Below are 16985 nucleotides of genomic sequence, written 5' to 3'. Positions count from 1 at the left end.
GAATTACAATTGTCAAACATATGCCTCGTCCCAGGCCTACTAATAACACATGTACATTGGCCTACTTGGTTTACAAATATGTATATCTTTGAAATCATTTGTTGTTTTTATATAAGTGTTTTCACAAGAGACAGTTGGAATCGGCTAGCATCAAATAACCCTGATGGAGATTAAGGTTGAATTGAATTGAATTTATTTGGGTAACAGACATATACAACAAAATATACAATGTGGACCCAGTGGATATCACTTCCAAATATGAATTAAAACACGTCTTGTTTCCAAAGCGGTCCTCGATGGTACAAAACAACAACACGTGTAACTTGTCGAGTTAAATAAAGGTTCAATCAAAAATAAATACAAATAATTATTAAAAGGCAAGACAAAATTACAAACAGCCACATTACATGAATTTATATTGACATCTTTAAAAGTGGCACATTTCCCTAACCTTAAAAAAATATACATTTATTGCATCATCCCTGCTGCCCTATATTTGTCCTCGTGGTGCTTTTTTCTGTTCAAAGTATGCAAAGTGTGGAAACAAATAGAGATCTGTATGGCATCTGAATCTCATTGACCATACATTGATACAGGTCAATTGAATTGAGTGACTGTAAGCAAGGAATTGCTTATTTCCTCAGGCCTTGATGTAAGGATATTTTTGCTGAGATAATTGATGACCACTGCTCCCTTGTGGATGGATACAGAACTCCCATCAGTGGCCAATCAGAGGTGAAATCCATCCCTAACAACTGTCATGTAGTCCCCTCAAGAGGGCACCATCTACCAGAGAATGAGATACTGTTCACCATGGAGTATGTTTGGCAAATTGTGCACAAGACACTGATGCCTTCAGCAAAGGTACTTATCGAGAGCCTTTTACAGTTCTAAAGTGCTGAATTTATATTACAAGTCAAATAATTGCTTGGATGTACAAGTCCTCCCAGAACAGAACAGCAAAAATAATATTCATTACATTAATTAAATAAAGAATTTTTAAAAATCCCCTACTGAATCCAACTCATCAGCTGATATCCCTCTGTATGTACCTTGATAAGTGCATTCCATAGGTTTGTACAATGCTTAACCACAGGATGTGTTGGAGTTACTTCTATATTTTTGGGGCACTTTTATGTATGTTTTTATGTGTGGATTTAGTTATAAATACGTGTAAATAGAATCTTCATACAAAGGTATTAATTACAGAACAGTGTAGTTTGTGCAGCTCCCTGTGACAACTGCTTGTCATTGATTGCCCTCTGCTGGTGACAGAGTGAACCCCTCTTTGCACATACATGCCTCTGTCTCTGTAAACCCCAAATCACTATGGAAATTAACATATATGGTAATGTGGTCTCAAAATGACAACACTTCCATAAGTACAATGAATCCATATTCTCTCTCTCTCTCTCTCTCTTTCTCTCTCTCTCTCTCTCTCTCTCTCTATATATATATATATATATATAATAATATAATATATGCCATTTAGCAGACGCTTTTATCCAAAGCGACTTACAGTCATGTGTGCATACATTCTACGTATGGGTGGTCCCGGGAATCTACCCTGGCGTTACAAGCGCCATGCTCTACCAACTGAGCTACAGAAGGACCTCTATATATATATATATATATATATATATATACAGAACCTGTCTAAATGTTGGACACACCTACTCATTCCAGGGGTTTTCTTATTATTGTCTATTTTCTACATTGTAGAATAATAGTGAAGACATCAAAACCATGAAATAACACATGGAATCATGTAGTAACCAAAATAGTGTTAAACAAATCAAAATATATTTTATAGTTGAGACTCTTGAAAGTAGCCACCCTTTGCCTTGATGACAGCTTTGCACACACTTGGCATTCTCTCATGGCATTCTCTCAACAAGTTTCATGTGGTAGTCACCTGGAATGCATTTCAATTAACTCACACAAGGTGTGCCTTGTTAAAATATAAATAGTGGAATTTCTTTCCTTTTTAATGTGTTTTAGCCAGTCAGTTGTGTTTTGACAAGGTAGGAGTAATATACAGAAGATAGCCCTATTTGGTAAAAGACCAAGTCCATATTATGGTAAGAACAGCTCAAATAAGTGAAGAGAAATTAAAAGTCCGCCACAGGAAAGGAAGACCCTCTGTTGCAGAGGATAAGTTAATCAGAGTTACCAGACTCAGAAATTGCAGCCCAAATAAATGCTTTACAGAGTTCAAATAACAATCACATCTCAATATCAACTGTTCAGAAGAGACTGCGTGAATCAGGCCTTCATGGTCGATTTGTTGCAAAGAAACCACTACTGAAGGACACCAATAAGAAGAAGAGACTTTCTTGGGCGAAGAAACACGAGCAATGGACATTAGACGGGTGGAAATCTGTGCTTTGGTCTGATGAATCCAATTCTTTGATTTTTGGTTCCAACCGCCATGTCTTGTGAGATGCAAAGTAGGTGAACGGATGATCTCCGCATGTGTGGTTCCCATCGTGACCGCAGAGTGAAGGAAAAGCAGCCAACAAGTGCTCAGCATATGTGAAAACCTCTTCAAGACTGTTGGAAAAGCATTCCAGGTAAATCCCAAGAGTGTGCAAAGCTGTCATCAAAGCAAAGGGTGGCTACTTTAAAGAATATATTTGTTTCACACTTTTTTGGTTACTACATGATCCCATATGTGTTATTTCACAGTTTTGATGTCTTCACTATTATTCTACAATGTAGAAAATAGTAACAATAAAGAAAAGCCCTTGAATGAGTAGGTGTGTCCAAACTTTTGACTGGTACTGTAATGTAACAAAATGTGGAGTCAAGGGGTCTGAATACTTTCCGAAGGCACTGTATATACACAGAGTGTTCAAAACATTAAGAGCACCTTGCTAATATTGAATTGCACCCACTTTTTCCCCCAGAACACCCTCAATTTGTTGGGGCATGGACAAGGTGTCAAAAGCGTTCCACAGGGATGCTGGCCGATGTTGAGTCCAATCCTTACCACAGTTGTGTCAAGTTGTCTGGATGTCTTTATGTTGGTGGACCATTCATGATACACACAGGAAACGTTTGAGCATTGAAAACCCTAGCAGAGTTGCAGTTCTTGACACACTCAAACCGGTGTTCCTACACCTACTTACCTGTTCAAAGGCACTTAAATCATTTGCCTTGCCTATTCACCCTCTGAATGGTACACACGTACAATTCATGTCTCAATTGTTTCAAGGCTTAAAAATCCTTCTTTAACCGGTCTCCTCCTCTTCATTTACACTTATTGAAGTGGATTTTACAAGTGACATCAATAAGGGTCATAAGGGTCATCTGATCATTTATCAGTCCAGTGTTAATCTGCAAAATTGTAATTATTCGCCAACCTCCTCATGCCTTTTGCACACAATGTATATAGACTCTCTTTTTTTTCTACTGTGTTATTGACTTGTTAATTGTTTACTCCATGTGTAACTCTGTGTTGTCTGTTCACACTGCTATGCTTTATCTTGGCCAGGTCGCAGTTGCAAATGAGAACTTGTTCTCAACTAGCCTACCTCGTTAAATAAAGGTGAAATAAAATCAAATAAAAGGGATCATAGCTTTCACCTGGATTCACCTGGTCAGTTTATGTTATGGAAAGAGCAGGTGTTCCTAATGTTTTGTGTACTTGGTGAACATGTTATATATCAGCGAGGTTTTGTTGGAGAAACTTTGTTTAATATAACTAAATTATGTTGCAGGTGTTTTTAATGTTGTGTATCTTGTTTTTGCTACCATCCCGATGTTGAACAGAAATGCGACTCGAGATGAGGTTGGAGAAGCACAAGGTTTTAGTTGGTTGCATAAGTCCAGAGATGTTGTTGAGATGGACCCCAGGACATCGCTGCAGGAGAAGTGCTCGAACATGACCCTGTGCTAGCATTTCGAGAGTCGCTGCTCTGACTGACCCATGTAAGGCCGATAGAGCAACAGACACTGGTTCTCAGTTTGTTGATGGGATGTAACGTCTTCACATGCACTCTCAAGTTCAAACAGGATGCTTGTTGAAGCCCAACTTAGGTTCAAGTATTTCAATCATTTTCTTCAGGGGATAACAGGAAAGGGGTGTTTTGCTAGCTTGTTGAAACAGCCTTTTCCCTCCCTGTGTTTTATCATGAGATTTACAGTGAACATTTTGTGCATCTACAGGACAGGATATTACAAGAGAAGTGAAGGATTTTCATAGAGGAAACATGTACAGGAAACTTCAAGTTGAAGACATCCCTCTCAGAGCACAATGTACTGTATGTGTATCAGCAGCTCTAGGTCCTGTCCTAGTCACCTATAGATTGATGAAACTTACTCTATACTGTTTAAGTGAGCGAAACAACTTACTCACAGGCTGTAGTCATCAAGGAGTAATACAAGTATTTCATTCCATCAAATACAGTGCATTTCGGAAAGTATTCAGACCCCTTCACTTTTTCCACATTTTGTTACTTTACAGCCTTATTCTAAAATGGATTATTTAAACTAAAATGTTACTCATCAATCTACGCACAATTTTAAATTTCAAATTTAACCTTTATTTAACTAGGCAAGCCAGTTAAGAACAAATTCTTATTTACAATGATGGCCTACCCCGGCCAAACCCGGACACCGCTGGGCCAATTGTGCGCTGCCATATGGGACTCCTAATCACAGCCGAATGTGATACAGCCTGGATACCCCATAATGACAAAGCGAAAACTGTTTTTATTTTTTTTATTTGCACATTTAAATAACTTATTTACATAAGTATTCAGACCCTTTGCTATGAGACTCAGAATTGTGTTCAGGTGCATCCTGTTTCCATTGATCATTATTGAGATGTTTCTACAACTTGACTGGAGTTCACTTGTGGTAAATTCAATTGATTGGACATGATTTGGAAAGGCACACACCTGTTAATATAAGGTCCTACAGTTGACAGGGAATGTCACAGCAAAAACCAAGCCATGAGGTCGAAGGAATTGTCCGTAGAGGTCCGAGACCGGATTGTGTCGAGGCACAGATCTGGGGAAGGGTACTAAAACATTCCTGCAGCATTGAAGGTCCCTAAGAACATAGTGTCCTCCATCATTCTTAATTAGGAGTTATTTGGAACCACCGAGACTCTTCCTAGAGCTGGCCCCCCAGCCGAACTGAGCATTCGGGTGAAAAGGGCCTTGGTCAAAGAGGTGACCAAGAAACAGATGGTCACTGACAGAGCTCAAGAGTTCCTTTGTGGAGATGGGAGAACCTTCCAGAAGGACAACCGTCTCTGCAGCACTCCACCAATCAGGCCTTTATGGTAGACTGGCCAGACGGAAGCCATTCCCCTGGAAAAAGACACTTGACAGCCCGCTTGAAGTTTGCCAAAAGACACCTAAAGGACTCTCAGACCATGAAAAACAAGATTCTCTGGTCTGATGAAACCAAGGTTGAACTCTTTGGCCTGAATGCCAAGCATCACGTCTGGAGGAAACCAGGCACCGCTCATCACCGGGCAAATACCATCCCTACAGTAAAGCATGGTGGTGGCAGCATCATGCTATGGGGATATGTTTCATCGGCAGGGACTGGGAGACTAGTCAGGATCAAGGGAAATATGAATGGAGTTTTTTATAAATTGATCAACATGACATAACATAACATAACACGAATAACAACAAAAACCTAACACTCAACAAGACAGCAAACAATACAGCACCTTTCAACCATATATCAGTGGTTGGAATATTAAACTGCAAATAAAAACAAATAACAATAAAAATACAAACTTATTCCCTAGCTTCTCACCCGCACGCACGTCCCTTATATAATTCAAAAAGTGTTCCCATATCTTACTACATTTCCCTTTCCTCTCCTGTAATTTTGCTATCATTGATTCATAAGATGCAGTCTCCACCATGAGTTTGAGCCAATCTGTTGATTTCAGACTAGCTGCGCTCTTCCAGTTACATAGTATGAGTCTAGCCGCGGTAAGAAAACCCACTGAGGCAAGACCAAACTCTTCTTTGTTAATACCTGGTGGTAAAATATATATCCCCTAATAAGCACAGCTGTGGGGACTTGAAGGCTATTCCATGTGAGAATTTGTCAAGAAACTGAAGATCTTGTGCAACGCTGTGTACTACTCCCTTCACAGAACAGCGCAAACTGGCCTAACCAGAATAGAAAGAGGAGTGGGAGGCCCCGGTGCACAACTGAGCAAGAGGACAAGTACATTAGAGTGTCTAGTTTGAGAAACAGATGCCTCACAAGTCCTCAACTGGCAGCTTCATTAAATAGTACCCGCAAAACACCAGTCTCAACATCAACAGTGAAGAGGTGACTCCGGGATGCTGGCATTCTAGGCAGAGTTGCAAAGAAAAAGCCATATCTCAGACTGGCCAATAAAAATAAAAGAATAAGATGGGCAAAAGAATACAGACACTGGACAGAGGAAGATTGGAAAAAAGTGTTATGGACAGACAAATCTAAGTTTCAGGAGTTCGGATCACAAAGAACATTTGTGAGACGTAGAAAAAATGTCAAGCATTGTGGAGGCAATGTGATGTTCTGGGGGTGTTTTTGTGGTGGTAATGTGGGAGATTTGTACAGGGTAAAAGGGATCTTGAAGAAGGAAGGCTGTCACTCCATTTTGTAACGCCATGCCATACCCTGTGGACGGCATTTAATTGGTGCCAATTTCCTCCTACATCAGGACAATGACCCAAAGCACAGCTCCAAACTATGCAATAACTATTTAGGGAAGTAGCAGCCAGCTGGTATTCTGTCTATAATGGAGTGGCCACTACAGTCACCGGATCTCAACCCTATTGAGCTGTTGTGGGAGCAGCTTGACTGTATGGTAAGAAGTGCCCATCAAGCCAATCCAACTTGTGGGAGATGCTTCAGGAAGCATGGGGTGAAATCTCTTCAGATTACCTCAACAAATTGCCAACTCATTTCATGTATGTTTTCATAGAAAACAAGGATATTTCTAAGTGACACAAAACCTTTGAAAGGTAGTGTATGTAAATGTGACATTTCAGTGATTTTTTAAAATGTTTTATACATTTGCAAAATAACAAAACAAAAAAACTGTTTTTGCTTTGTCATTTGGAGTATTGTGTGTAGATTGATGAGGGGGGGAAATTATTTTATAAATTTTAGAATAAGGCTGTAAAGTAACAAAATGTGAAAAAAGTCAAGGGGTATGATTACTTTCCGAATGCACTGCAGCTTTGTCTAAATACTAGGCCATTGTAGGTCATTGTCACGTTTGATAGAATGTGCTGGAAATGACTAATGACAACAAGCTAAAAGGAATGCAGAAAAACAGAGCATGATATGCACGTGTTCGACAAATGCACCTTGGAGCCAGCTCATTTCAAGACTGAATACTCTTCCAAATAAACGACAGCAAAGATCTTATTCTATGTATGGTTCATTTCCATTCATGTGTTCTGCATTAGGGAGATGAGATGGACATAGCTCAATTAGGATTTTAAAGAAAGATTTTGAAAAACAGACGAGTGGAACAATGGAATGCCTATGTGGAAGTCTTTATTTGTATCAGAAAGGCATGCCATTGTGGGAAACACTAATCAACTCAAAGAGATATTGCACAATGTTTACTCTATTCATGGCGTGTTTCCCTCCTGTCGTTCTCTATTTGTGTATCTGCGGGTAAACTGAAAACACACTACATGCTTATCAGACAAACTGACTTAATCTGAAGATCTGCTTCCAGTTTTCACAAATATTACAGACTGCAGACTAAACTGGACTTGTAAACCTACATGATGGATGTGGTTTTCGTCCAAGATCTGTCAAAAACATCTGAGCTCTCACCGAAAATGTAATTGACTAAGTATGCCAACCATTAGGCAGAGAGAGAATGTCTGCATATTTATCCCTGCCAATCAAATGAAAAACTCAGTGAAACCAGCTCACCCGTGTTGCCACGGCATCAGAGAACACAGAGAGAACGCAGTGCTGGAACCATCAGGGGGGCATGGGGAAAATGCAGAGACCACTTTGTCATAATCAATTCCGAGGAACGCCGCAGCTATTTATGAACACAAAGCCAAGTTTGTGGCAGGCTGTGTTGCGCTAATCCTGGTTGCCCAGACCCCTCTGGCTGTGTCTGGTGGTGCTGAGGCTTCCATTCGGAAGACAACACATCCCGGCTGCCAACCCACCAACGCCTGCTCTGTGTCTAGGATGCTCCCTGTCAACTGGTCCCCATGTTGGACATCACACCACTACTTCCTGTTGCCTGTCAGCATCAACCAATGTCGAGCATGGCGGAGGCAACCAACCAACCAGCATCATCCTCAGATCTGTGATGGTGAACGTGCAGAGTTCGGTTTAGCCTCAACGCCTCTGGGTCTAATGCTACACAGTGCCAACATTTTCAGTAGTTTTGTGTGGCTTAAATGAACATACATCATTCATGAATAAATGAATGAATGTGTAAACCCATCTCTTTTTTTCCCTTGTGTTGATTTGCAGGCCATTCTCTTCAATGTCAGGCAACAGGGGTGGTCTGTTTAAGACAATGCAGTTACAGTAGAGCAGCTTTTGGGGGATTCTGTGGTCCAAATGAAATTATAAATTGGAGGGCTTTTATTTTTAGACCTCATTCTGCTTTGCCTTGAAACACTCACAGATGCAATGCATTTTCTTTGCAGTCGAAATGGATTTTAGGAGTTTAAGTATAAAAAAGTGAAGACATTTATGTTCCCTTTAAGCCCCAAACCACTGTCAGTGTTGGTAGAGGAACCAGCTAATGTTTGCTGGAACTCTGATGGTCTATACACACAGTGATCCTTTCTCACACCCGTACACCTTGTTCTGCACCCCTGGAGTTTCCAAGTCCATTTTCGGGAGGAATCTTTATTTAGTTGCACTTATTGTTGCTTGTGATACTTCCTTGCTGCTTTAAGGTGGGGTGAAGCTCCAACTAGTCTGTCTTTGCAGACAGCATCCGGGCCATTGTTCTGCTTCTAGGTGAGAGGAGGTGCGGACGTGACCCACAGTCCACCTTCTCGGGGCAAGGGGTCTGGGAATAGTTATTGGGCATTATTGTGTGGTGGATGGCTTCAAATGGGCACATGATAGGATTTCAAGCTGCTTTAATTTCCCCCTGATGAAGGGAATGTGTTTTGGCATGGTTTCAGAAGGCCCTCAATGTGTCGCCTCTGTTATAGTGATTAATGTAGAATTCTGCTACAGGGGGGTGTCTGTGTTTGTGGAAGTAGGATTTCAGGGAAGGGGGGACATTTCTTAAATACAATAGTTAAATGAAAGAAAGGAAAACAGAGCTCAATAGGTGAGGCCCTTTAATTAGAGGCAAACTGGGTGTTTTTTTACAGGTCCGTCTTTTGTTGTTGTTGCAGAGACCATGGGGCAACACACAAACTGTGACTAACAGCTTGTTTTGTGTTGGCTTGCAGTCAAAGCATTGTATTAATGATCCTTCATCACAAGCCCTGGGTGCTTCAGAAGGCAGATTTATGTGTTTTTTTGTGTGTCATCTCTGTGTAGGTGGTGTATTAGTCATGTTTCTGATCACCAGGCAAACAATATACTCTGGTGATGGTGGGCTATGCTCACAACCTTGAGTAAAGCTGTTTTAGGGGCAACGTTCATTTTTCACTGTACTATCAAGATGAATGTTTTCATTTGAGAGGTTCTGTTATGAAAGACCAGCGCCACTCAATTGATTTGGTTTCTGCTTAACAATGTTTTATGTCTTTACTGGAGGGCAGTTCCAGTAATGACATATTTCTCCTAGATATCCACTCATTGGTCAGTTCCAGTAATGACATATTTCTCCTAGATATCCACTCATTGGTCAGTTCCAGTAATGACATATTTCTCCTAGATATCCACTCATTGGTCAGTTCCATTAAAGACATATTTCTCCTAGATATCCACTCATTGGTCAGTTCCAGTAAAGACATATTTCTCCTAGATATCCACTCATTGGTCAGTTCCAGTAAAAACATATTTCTCCTAGATATCCACTCATTGGTCAGTTCCAGTAATTATATATTTCTCCTAGATATCCACTCATTGGTCAGTTCCAGTAATGACATATTTCTCCTAGATATCCACTCATTGGTCAGTTCCAGTAATGACATATTTCTCCTAGATATCCACTCATTGGTCAGTTCCACTAATGACATATTTCTCCTAGATATCCACTCATTGGTCAGTTCCAGTAAAGACATATTTCTCCTAGATATCCACTCATTGGTCAGTTCCAGTAAAGACATATTTCTCCTAGATCTCCACTCATTGGTCAGTTCCAGTAAAGACATATTTCTCCTAGATATCCACTCATTGGTCAGTTCCAGTAATGACATAGATATCCACTCATTGGTCAGTTCCAGTAATGACATATTTCTCCTAGATATCCACTCATTGGTCAGTTCCAGTAAAGACATATTTCTCCTAGATCTCCACTCATTGGTCAGTTCCAGTAAAGACATATTTCTCCTAGATATCCACTCATTGGTCAGTTCCAGTAATGACATAGATATCCACTCATTGGTCAGTTCCAGTAATGACATATTTCTCCTAGATATCCACTCATTGGTCAGTTCCAGTAATGACATATTTCTCCTAGATATCCACTCATTGGTCAGTTCCAGTAATGACATATTTCTCCTAGATATCCACTCATTGGTCAGTTCCAGTAATGACATATTTCTCCTAGATATCCACTCATTGGTCAGTTCCAGTAATGACATATTTCTCCTAGATATCCACTCATTGGTCAGTTCCAGTACTGACATATTTCTCCTAGATATCCACTCATTGGTTGGTTCCAGTAATGACATTAAAACATTTTTTCCCCTCATAAATCTACACATAATAACAAAGCAAAAACTATTTTGGGGGGATTGCTAATTTATTAAAAATAAAAGCAGAAATATCAAATTTACAGAAGTAAATTCAGACCCTTAACTCAGTACTTTGTTGAAGCACCTTTGGCAGCGATTACAGCCTCAAGTCTTCTTAGGTGTGATGCTGCAAGCTTGGCACACCTGTATTTAGGGAGTTTCTCTCATTCTTCTCTGCAGATCCTCTCAAGCTCTGTCAGGTTGGATGGGGAGAGTCACTGCACAGCTATTCTCAGGTCTCTCCAGAGATGTTTGATCGGTTTCAAGTCCGGGCTCTGGCTGGGCCAGTCCAGGACATTCAGAGGAACTCTGGAGCTCTGTCAGAGTGACCATCAGGTTCTTGGTCACCTCTTTGACCAATCATGTCTCGGAGCTCTCTGACAATTCCTTCGACCTGATGGCTTGGTTTCTGCTCTGACATGCACTGTCAACTGTGGGACCTTATATAGACAGGTGTGTGCCTTTCCAAATCATGTCCAAATCAATTTAATGTACCACAATTGGACTCCATTCAAGTTGTAGAAACATCTCAAGGATGATCAATGGAAACAGGATGCACCTGAGCTGAATTTCGAGTCTCATAGCAAAGGGTCTGAATGCTTATGTAAATAAGATATTTCAGTTTTATTTTATTTTATACATTTGCAAAACTTTCTAAAAACCTATTTTCATTATGGGGTATTGTGTGTAGATTGCAGAATAATTTAAGCAATTTTTTGAATAAGTCTGTAATGTATGAAACTGTGGGAAAATTCAAGGGGTCTGAATACTTTCCAAAGGCACTGTAGTTTATTGCAGCAATGGTGTCACATTGAATTCTACCTGTATTAGAGTGCCATCCAAGATTCATGGATGCATGTTAAAGGAATTGGTTTGCCGTATATTTTGAATTAACGCAATACAACTTCCATATCCATACTGTACAGTACACATTATAATATTTTATCAATATTCTGCACATTATTAGCTTCAAATGCAGTTTTTGCAATGCCAATTGTCTTAGGAGATTCCTATTTGACCTTACTCAGAAGATATGACTGCTTAGTACTCACAAAAGAGGCATTGTCTGTCTGGTGACCAGCCCTGAAGAAAGGCCCAGGGAGGTTTTCCTGCTTGTGTCTGTCTGTGGAAAACTACAGATGTAGGATCTTAATTTGAGCTAGTTTGTTACAGCAGGAAAATAATCACACAGTAATAGGAAATGTGAACTATTACGTCAATTATAATTCATGGACATTTTTGTAGGGGTTGATACAGTTTTCGTTAGGGCAAATCAAGTCTGAAATTTAACAGTGCAAATGACAAACTTCAGAAGCTTTTGAAAGATTTTGCATTTCCTGGTCAAATTAAGATCCTACATCTGTACTAGGTGCGTGAGTAAATACACAAGCCCTGTTGTGTTAAGGTCCCTAACCCCCAACATGCTTCTCATGTTTGTTTACACTCCATTTTCCGGAATCAGTTTACATCAGAGCTGAACTGCTTGGCTTGAGACTTCAATAATTCACTCCGTTGGTCCTGTATATCAGGAGTGTTAAGCATTCTCGATCACCTATCTGTAAACACAGTGAATCTCAAGAGTGATGAGCGGAGACAGTGGAGAGCCCAACCTGTCCTGCATGACGTTCCCAGTGGACTCGCCCTGTGCCGGGGGTGGGGGCACCGTGGCCTCGTAGGAAGCCCTCTGCGTGGTGACGTACCAGGATGATTAAGGGCCCCTTCCTTTCCCGCTTGGAGGGGCATTGTCCCGGTGACAGGCACATTTTGCCCCGCTCAGGAAGTGTGTCTCGCTGGTCCATGGAGCAGGATGAGGGGAGAGTAGCCTACTTATGACACACACCAACGGTGGACACACGCCTCACCCATCCCCACATTCCCAGCCAGAGACAAGTTGTGCTACACACATTTTTAGAGTCTGTACCGTTGTGCTAGGTGCTCAAATAGTGTTGATGACCTGGTGCCAGGACTTCAGAGGGTAGAAAACGGTAGAATGTCCTAGAGAAAGCTGAGGGTTGATGTATGAATCAATGTTAGCAACTTCAGCAACTAGCAAAAAATATCTCTGCACTAGACGTAATGCATAAATATATCGATCTTTATTCATTTATTCACTTCTTATGCTTAGTTAATAATACAAATACATTTAGAGTACAAAAATCTATATTTGATAGAAAACAAAATCAGTGCATACACTTTTTTCCTCCACAATGGACACAAGACCCAATCAGTCCACATTAACAATACAAACATCATTTGGCAGTATTTAAGGGTGTAGAGACAGCATTCATAATCAATCTTATTAAAGAATAATGTATTGTGCAGCAAAATATTATCTAGCAGTTTACACACACAAGCTATTCCCTCTCTCCTGTGTGTAACGAAACACTAGCTGGAGTGACTGGAATTCTAATTGAACCAAACATTTGGAATAATCCAAACATTTAGACACTTCATCCTGATCATTTTTCAGCCTTGTTTTTAAAGGTAATTACGTAGACTAAACGTGCTAAAGTAGTCACCAGTATAGTGACCAGCCTGGTGATAACATGTAGGATTCCTGGAGCCTGCCCTGCAAGCTTTAGTCACACTTGTAGCACAACAAAATGGATCAGCAACAGACGATTTCCATTACAAACATTCCTGCTTGCAAACAGTCAATTCCTCCATCTTTACTAATGTAATTATAGTGTGTTCAGCAGTGCAAACGGAATATATAATTAAATACTGGAATGTTACATATCGTGTTGTCAAGGAGGCAGCGGCAATCTTCAGTGTGAAATTAATAAGTGACATTGTAGAATATAAACATAAATAAATATGCATTGTTTATTTCACTGGTGCTTTCATAGACCCTCTTCATATGAAATTCTAACCCAAGCTCATGTTTTTAACTAGCTTTTTACACATACAAATAAACCAGTCTCTCTCGTATCATCCAATTTCCCTTTTTCCACTCGGCCATAACAATAATACACAGAGTTAGTCCCATATCGGGAAAGGAATCCAAATATAACTTTTCATTTCAAATAGCTTCACGGTAGAGATGTAGTATTAAATCCAAAGCAGCGTGGTGTTCCTCTCTGTCCTGTCCTCTCCTGTCCTCTTCATGCCTTAACCCCATTCAGAGACGCTGGGAGCTGGGATTCTATTGGCTGTTTAACCTATTACTACTCAGACTGAGCCAAAGGGACTATGGGCCATATCCATCTACTGTAGACAACCCTGTCAACCCATGTGTCTCTCCATCTGAGTTGAAGGGGAAAAAGATTCTGAACAACAACAACATGTTGATTGGGAATACTGGAGATTGGAGTACTCAAGTGAGAAATCTTTTCTGACGGGCACATTCCACTATTCACAAACTGTTCCTGTAATCTGTCTGACAGGTGCCTTTTTAAATTTATTTTATTTTTTTTAAATCGGGAGCTTTAGCTCAAGTCAACCTGAGGAATATGCTTGAAAAGAACCACTCTGTGACACAAATATTTTGTCAACCTTATATCAATAATCATTACATATAATAAAATAAAATAGCACATTACAGTTTTCAAGTCTATAAAATATTTGTACAGAAATAAAATAGTATCAATGAAAACACCCTAATTCTCCCATCTTATTTCCTTCTCATCTACATGTTGTATCCCCATGGTAACACATTTTCCATTTACACTACAGTATAAACTGACAATAATACATTTCATGGGAATGTCATTCGTTACAAGTCTGGAATGGGTTGTTTTTCTTGGTGTTGTTCACAGTAGATTATAGGAATACCTGAGGCTGTCTATAGGTCTACAGAAGTCTATAGGGATCTTTCCATAGCTAGCTGTTATGTGTGGCTATCAGAGTGAGCTATGGAGAAGGCCAGCAGTACATAGGCGAACCTCTGGGTCAGGCTGAGACCTTTACAGAAGAGGGCAGGCTCTTCTTCCTCCATCCTGCAGAGTGGGCTGATGGGAAGCAGGCAGGCTAAGTGCAGATCTACAGTAAGGTGTCTCAGAGTGTCCCTAAGTAACAGATCTCACGTTGTAATAAAGCGTCTCAAACGTGTCCCTCTCTCAAGCCTCGGGGAGGAGGAGAAATGGAAGAAGTTTAAAAGACGGAGGCAGCAGCCGTTTTACGGTGCGCTGTGAGGTCCGGAGACGGAGTCAGAACAGAGGAGAACAAAGGAAAGGCCTTGAGGCATTTAGTCAGATAGATTCTCCCTGGGGCGGAGGGTGGACGGAGGGGCGTCTCCCACGGCGACGGCTACACAGGTGGGGTGGAGTAGCGCACTACATAGCTGTAGTCAGGGGGCGGGCTGTGGCACTCCAGACCGGGCTCCAGGGACGAGTCATCCAGGGTGAAGTCCAGAGAGGAGACAGGCTGAAGGTATTTGTCCTTCTCTCCCTCAGTCAGCACCGACTCCTTACTCCTACTCACTGCCTTCATCCTAGAGAGAGAGAGAGAGAGAGAGAGAGAGAGAGAGAGAGAGAGAGAGAGAGAGAGAGAGAGAGAGAGAGAGAGAGAGAGAGAGAGAGAGAGAGAGAGAGAGAGAGAGAGAGCACATACTGGTTAATAACAGACTCAGTAAAATATAATTGACTTAGCTGCTGCCTTGGCAGGAACTAATGGGGATCCGTAAAATACAAAAATATAACAATAATGCATTTCCATGATAATTGTTCATAAAGCATATCATCAATCACGTTCTCTGGCCTCTCTCACGGATGTTGACTTCTTCTACTCCCGTAAATGCTCCAAATATGAGTAATTGACTACTATTGTCTTCTGGTTGCTAGGAGTTTCCAGAACTTCTCTCACAGGGGCCAAGGGGCCAAGGTCGGCTCTCAGTGGGGTAAATCACATGACTGACTGGCTGCATTGACTATGAGAGTGGGGAAATGACAGGTTGGTGTATTACAATGATTATATTCTAGAATGGATCAGTAAATGTTAGATTGGTGAGTCAAGTACTGACAACAATACTATCCCAAGCATTTCCACACATCTACAACGAGAGAGAGAGCTAGAGAGAGATAGAGCTATAGAGATAGAGCTATAGAGAGAGAGCGATAGAGCTATAGAGATAGAGCTATAGAGAGAGAGCGATAGAGCTATAGAGAGAGGGCGATAGAGCAATAGAGCTATAGAGAGAGCGATAGGGCTATAGAGACAGAGATCGAGCTATAGAGAGAGAGAGCGATAGAGCTATAGAGAGAGAGCGATAGAGCTATAGAGAGAGAGCGATAGAGCTATAGAGAGAGCGATAGAGCTATAGAGAGAGAGAGCGATAGAGCTATAGAGAGAGAGAGCGATAGAGCTATAGAGAGAGAGCGATAGAGCTATAGAGAGAGAGCGATAGAGCTATAGAGAGAGCGATAGAGCTATAGAGAGAGAGATAGAGCTATATAGAGAGAGATATAGCTATAGAGAGAGAGAAATAGAGCTATAGAGAAAGAGAGAAATAGAGCTATAGAGAGAGAGAGAGAGAGAGAGAGAGAGATAGCTATAGAGAGAGAGATAGAGCTATAGAGAGAGATAGAGCTATAGAGAGAGAGAAATAGAGCTATAGAGAGAGATAGAGCTATAGAGAGAGATAGAGCTATAGAGAGAGATAGAGCTATAGAGAGAGATAGAGCTATAGAGAGAGATAGAGCTATATAGAGAGAGAAATAGAGCTATATAGAGAGAGAGAGAGAGATAGCTATAGAGAGAGAGATAGAGCTATATATAGAGAGAGAAATAGAGTTATAGAGAGAGAGAGAGAGCTATAGAGAGAGATAGAGATATAGAGCTATAAAGAGACAGAGCTATAGAGAGTGAGAGAGAGAGATATAGAGAGAGAGATAGCTATAGAGAGAGAGAGAGAGAGCTACAGAGAGAGAGAGAGCTATAGATAGAGCTATATATATATATATAGAGAGAGAGCTATAGCGAGAGATAGAGCTATAGAGAGAGAGAGCTATAGATAGAGCTATATATATATATATATATAGAGAGAGAGAGCTATAGAGAGATAGAGCTATAGAGAGAGAGAGAGAGAGGTATAGAGACAGAGCTATAGAGAGACAGAGCTATAGAGAGAGAGAGATAGAGCTATAGAGATAGAGCTATATAGAG

At 40.7% G+C, this 16985-nt stretch overlaps 1 protein-coding gene across 2 annotated transcripts in view; it reads right to left on the bottom strand.

Annotated features, from left to right (window-relative positions):
- Window positions 1-12957: 12957 nt before the first annotated feature.
- Window positions 12958-16985, bottom strand: part of LOC118363440 (vascular endothelial growth factor receptor kdr-like) — an 83958-nt gene continuing 79930 nt past the window's right edge. Inside the window, exon 30 of one of the 2 annotated variants that reach the window (XM_052488338.1) lies at window positions 12958-15315. In XM_052488338.1, the coding sequence (XP_052344298.1) occupies window positions 15132-15315 (184 nt within the window). In that variant the 3' untranslated portion in view covers window positions 12958-15131. The remainder of the gene's footprint in view (window positions 15316-16985) is intronic. The other variant, XR_008087572.1, reaches the window with a different exon arrangement.

Source organism: Oncorhynchus keta, chromosome 30, assembly GCF_023373465.1.
Source record: "Oncorhynchus keta strain PuntledgeMale-10-30-2019 chromosome 30, Oket_V2, whole genome shotgun sequence".
NCBI lineage: Eukaryota > Metazoa > Chordata > Actinopteri > Salmoniformes > Salmonidae > Oncorhynchus > Oncorhynchus keta.
This window is presented reverse-complemented; position numbering and strand designations above follow the sequence as displayed.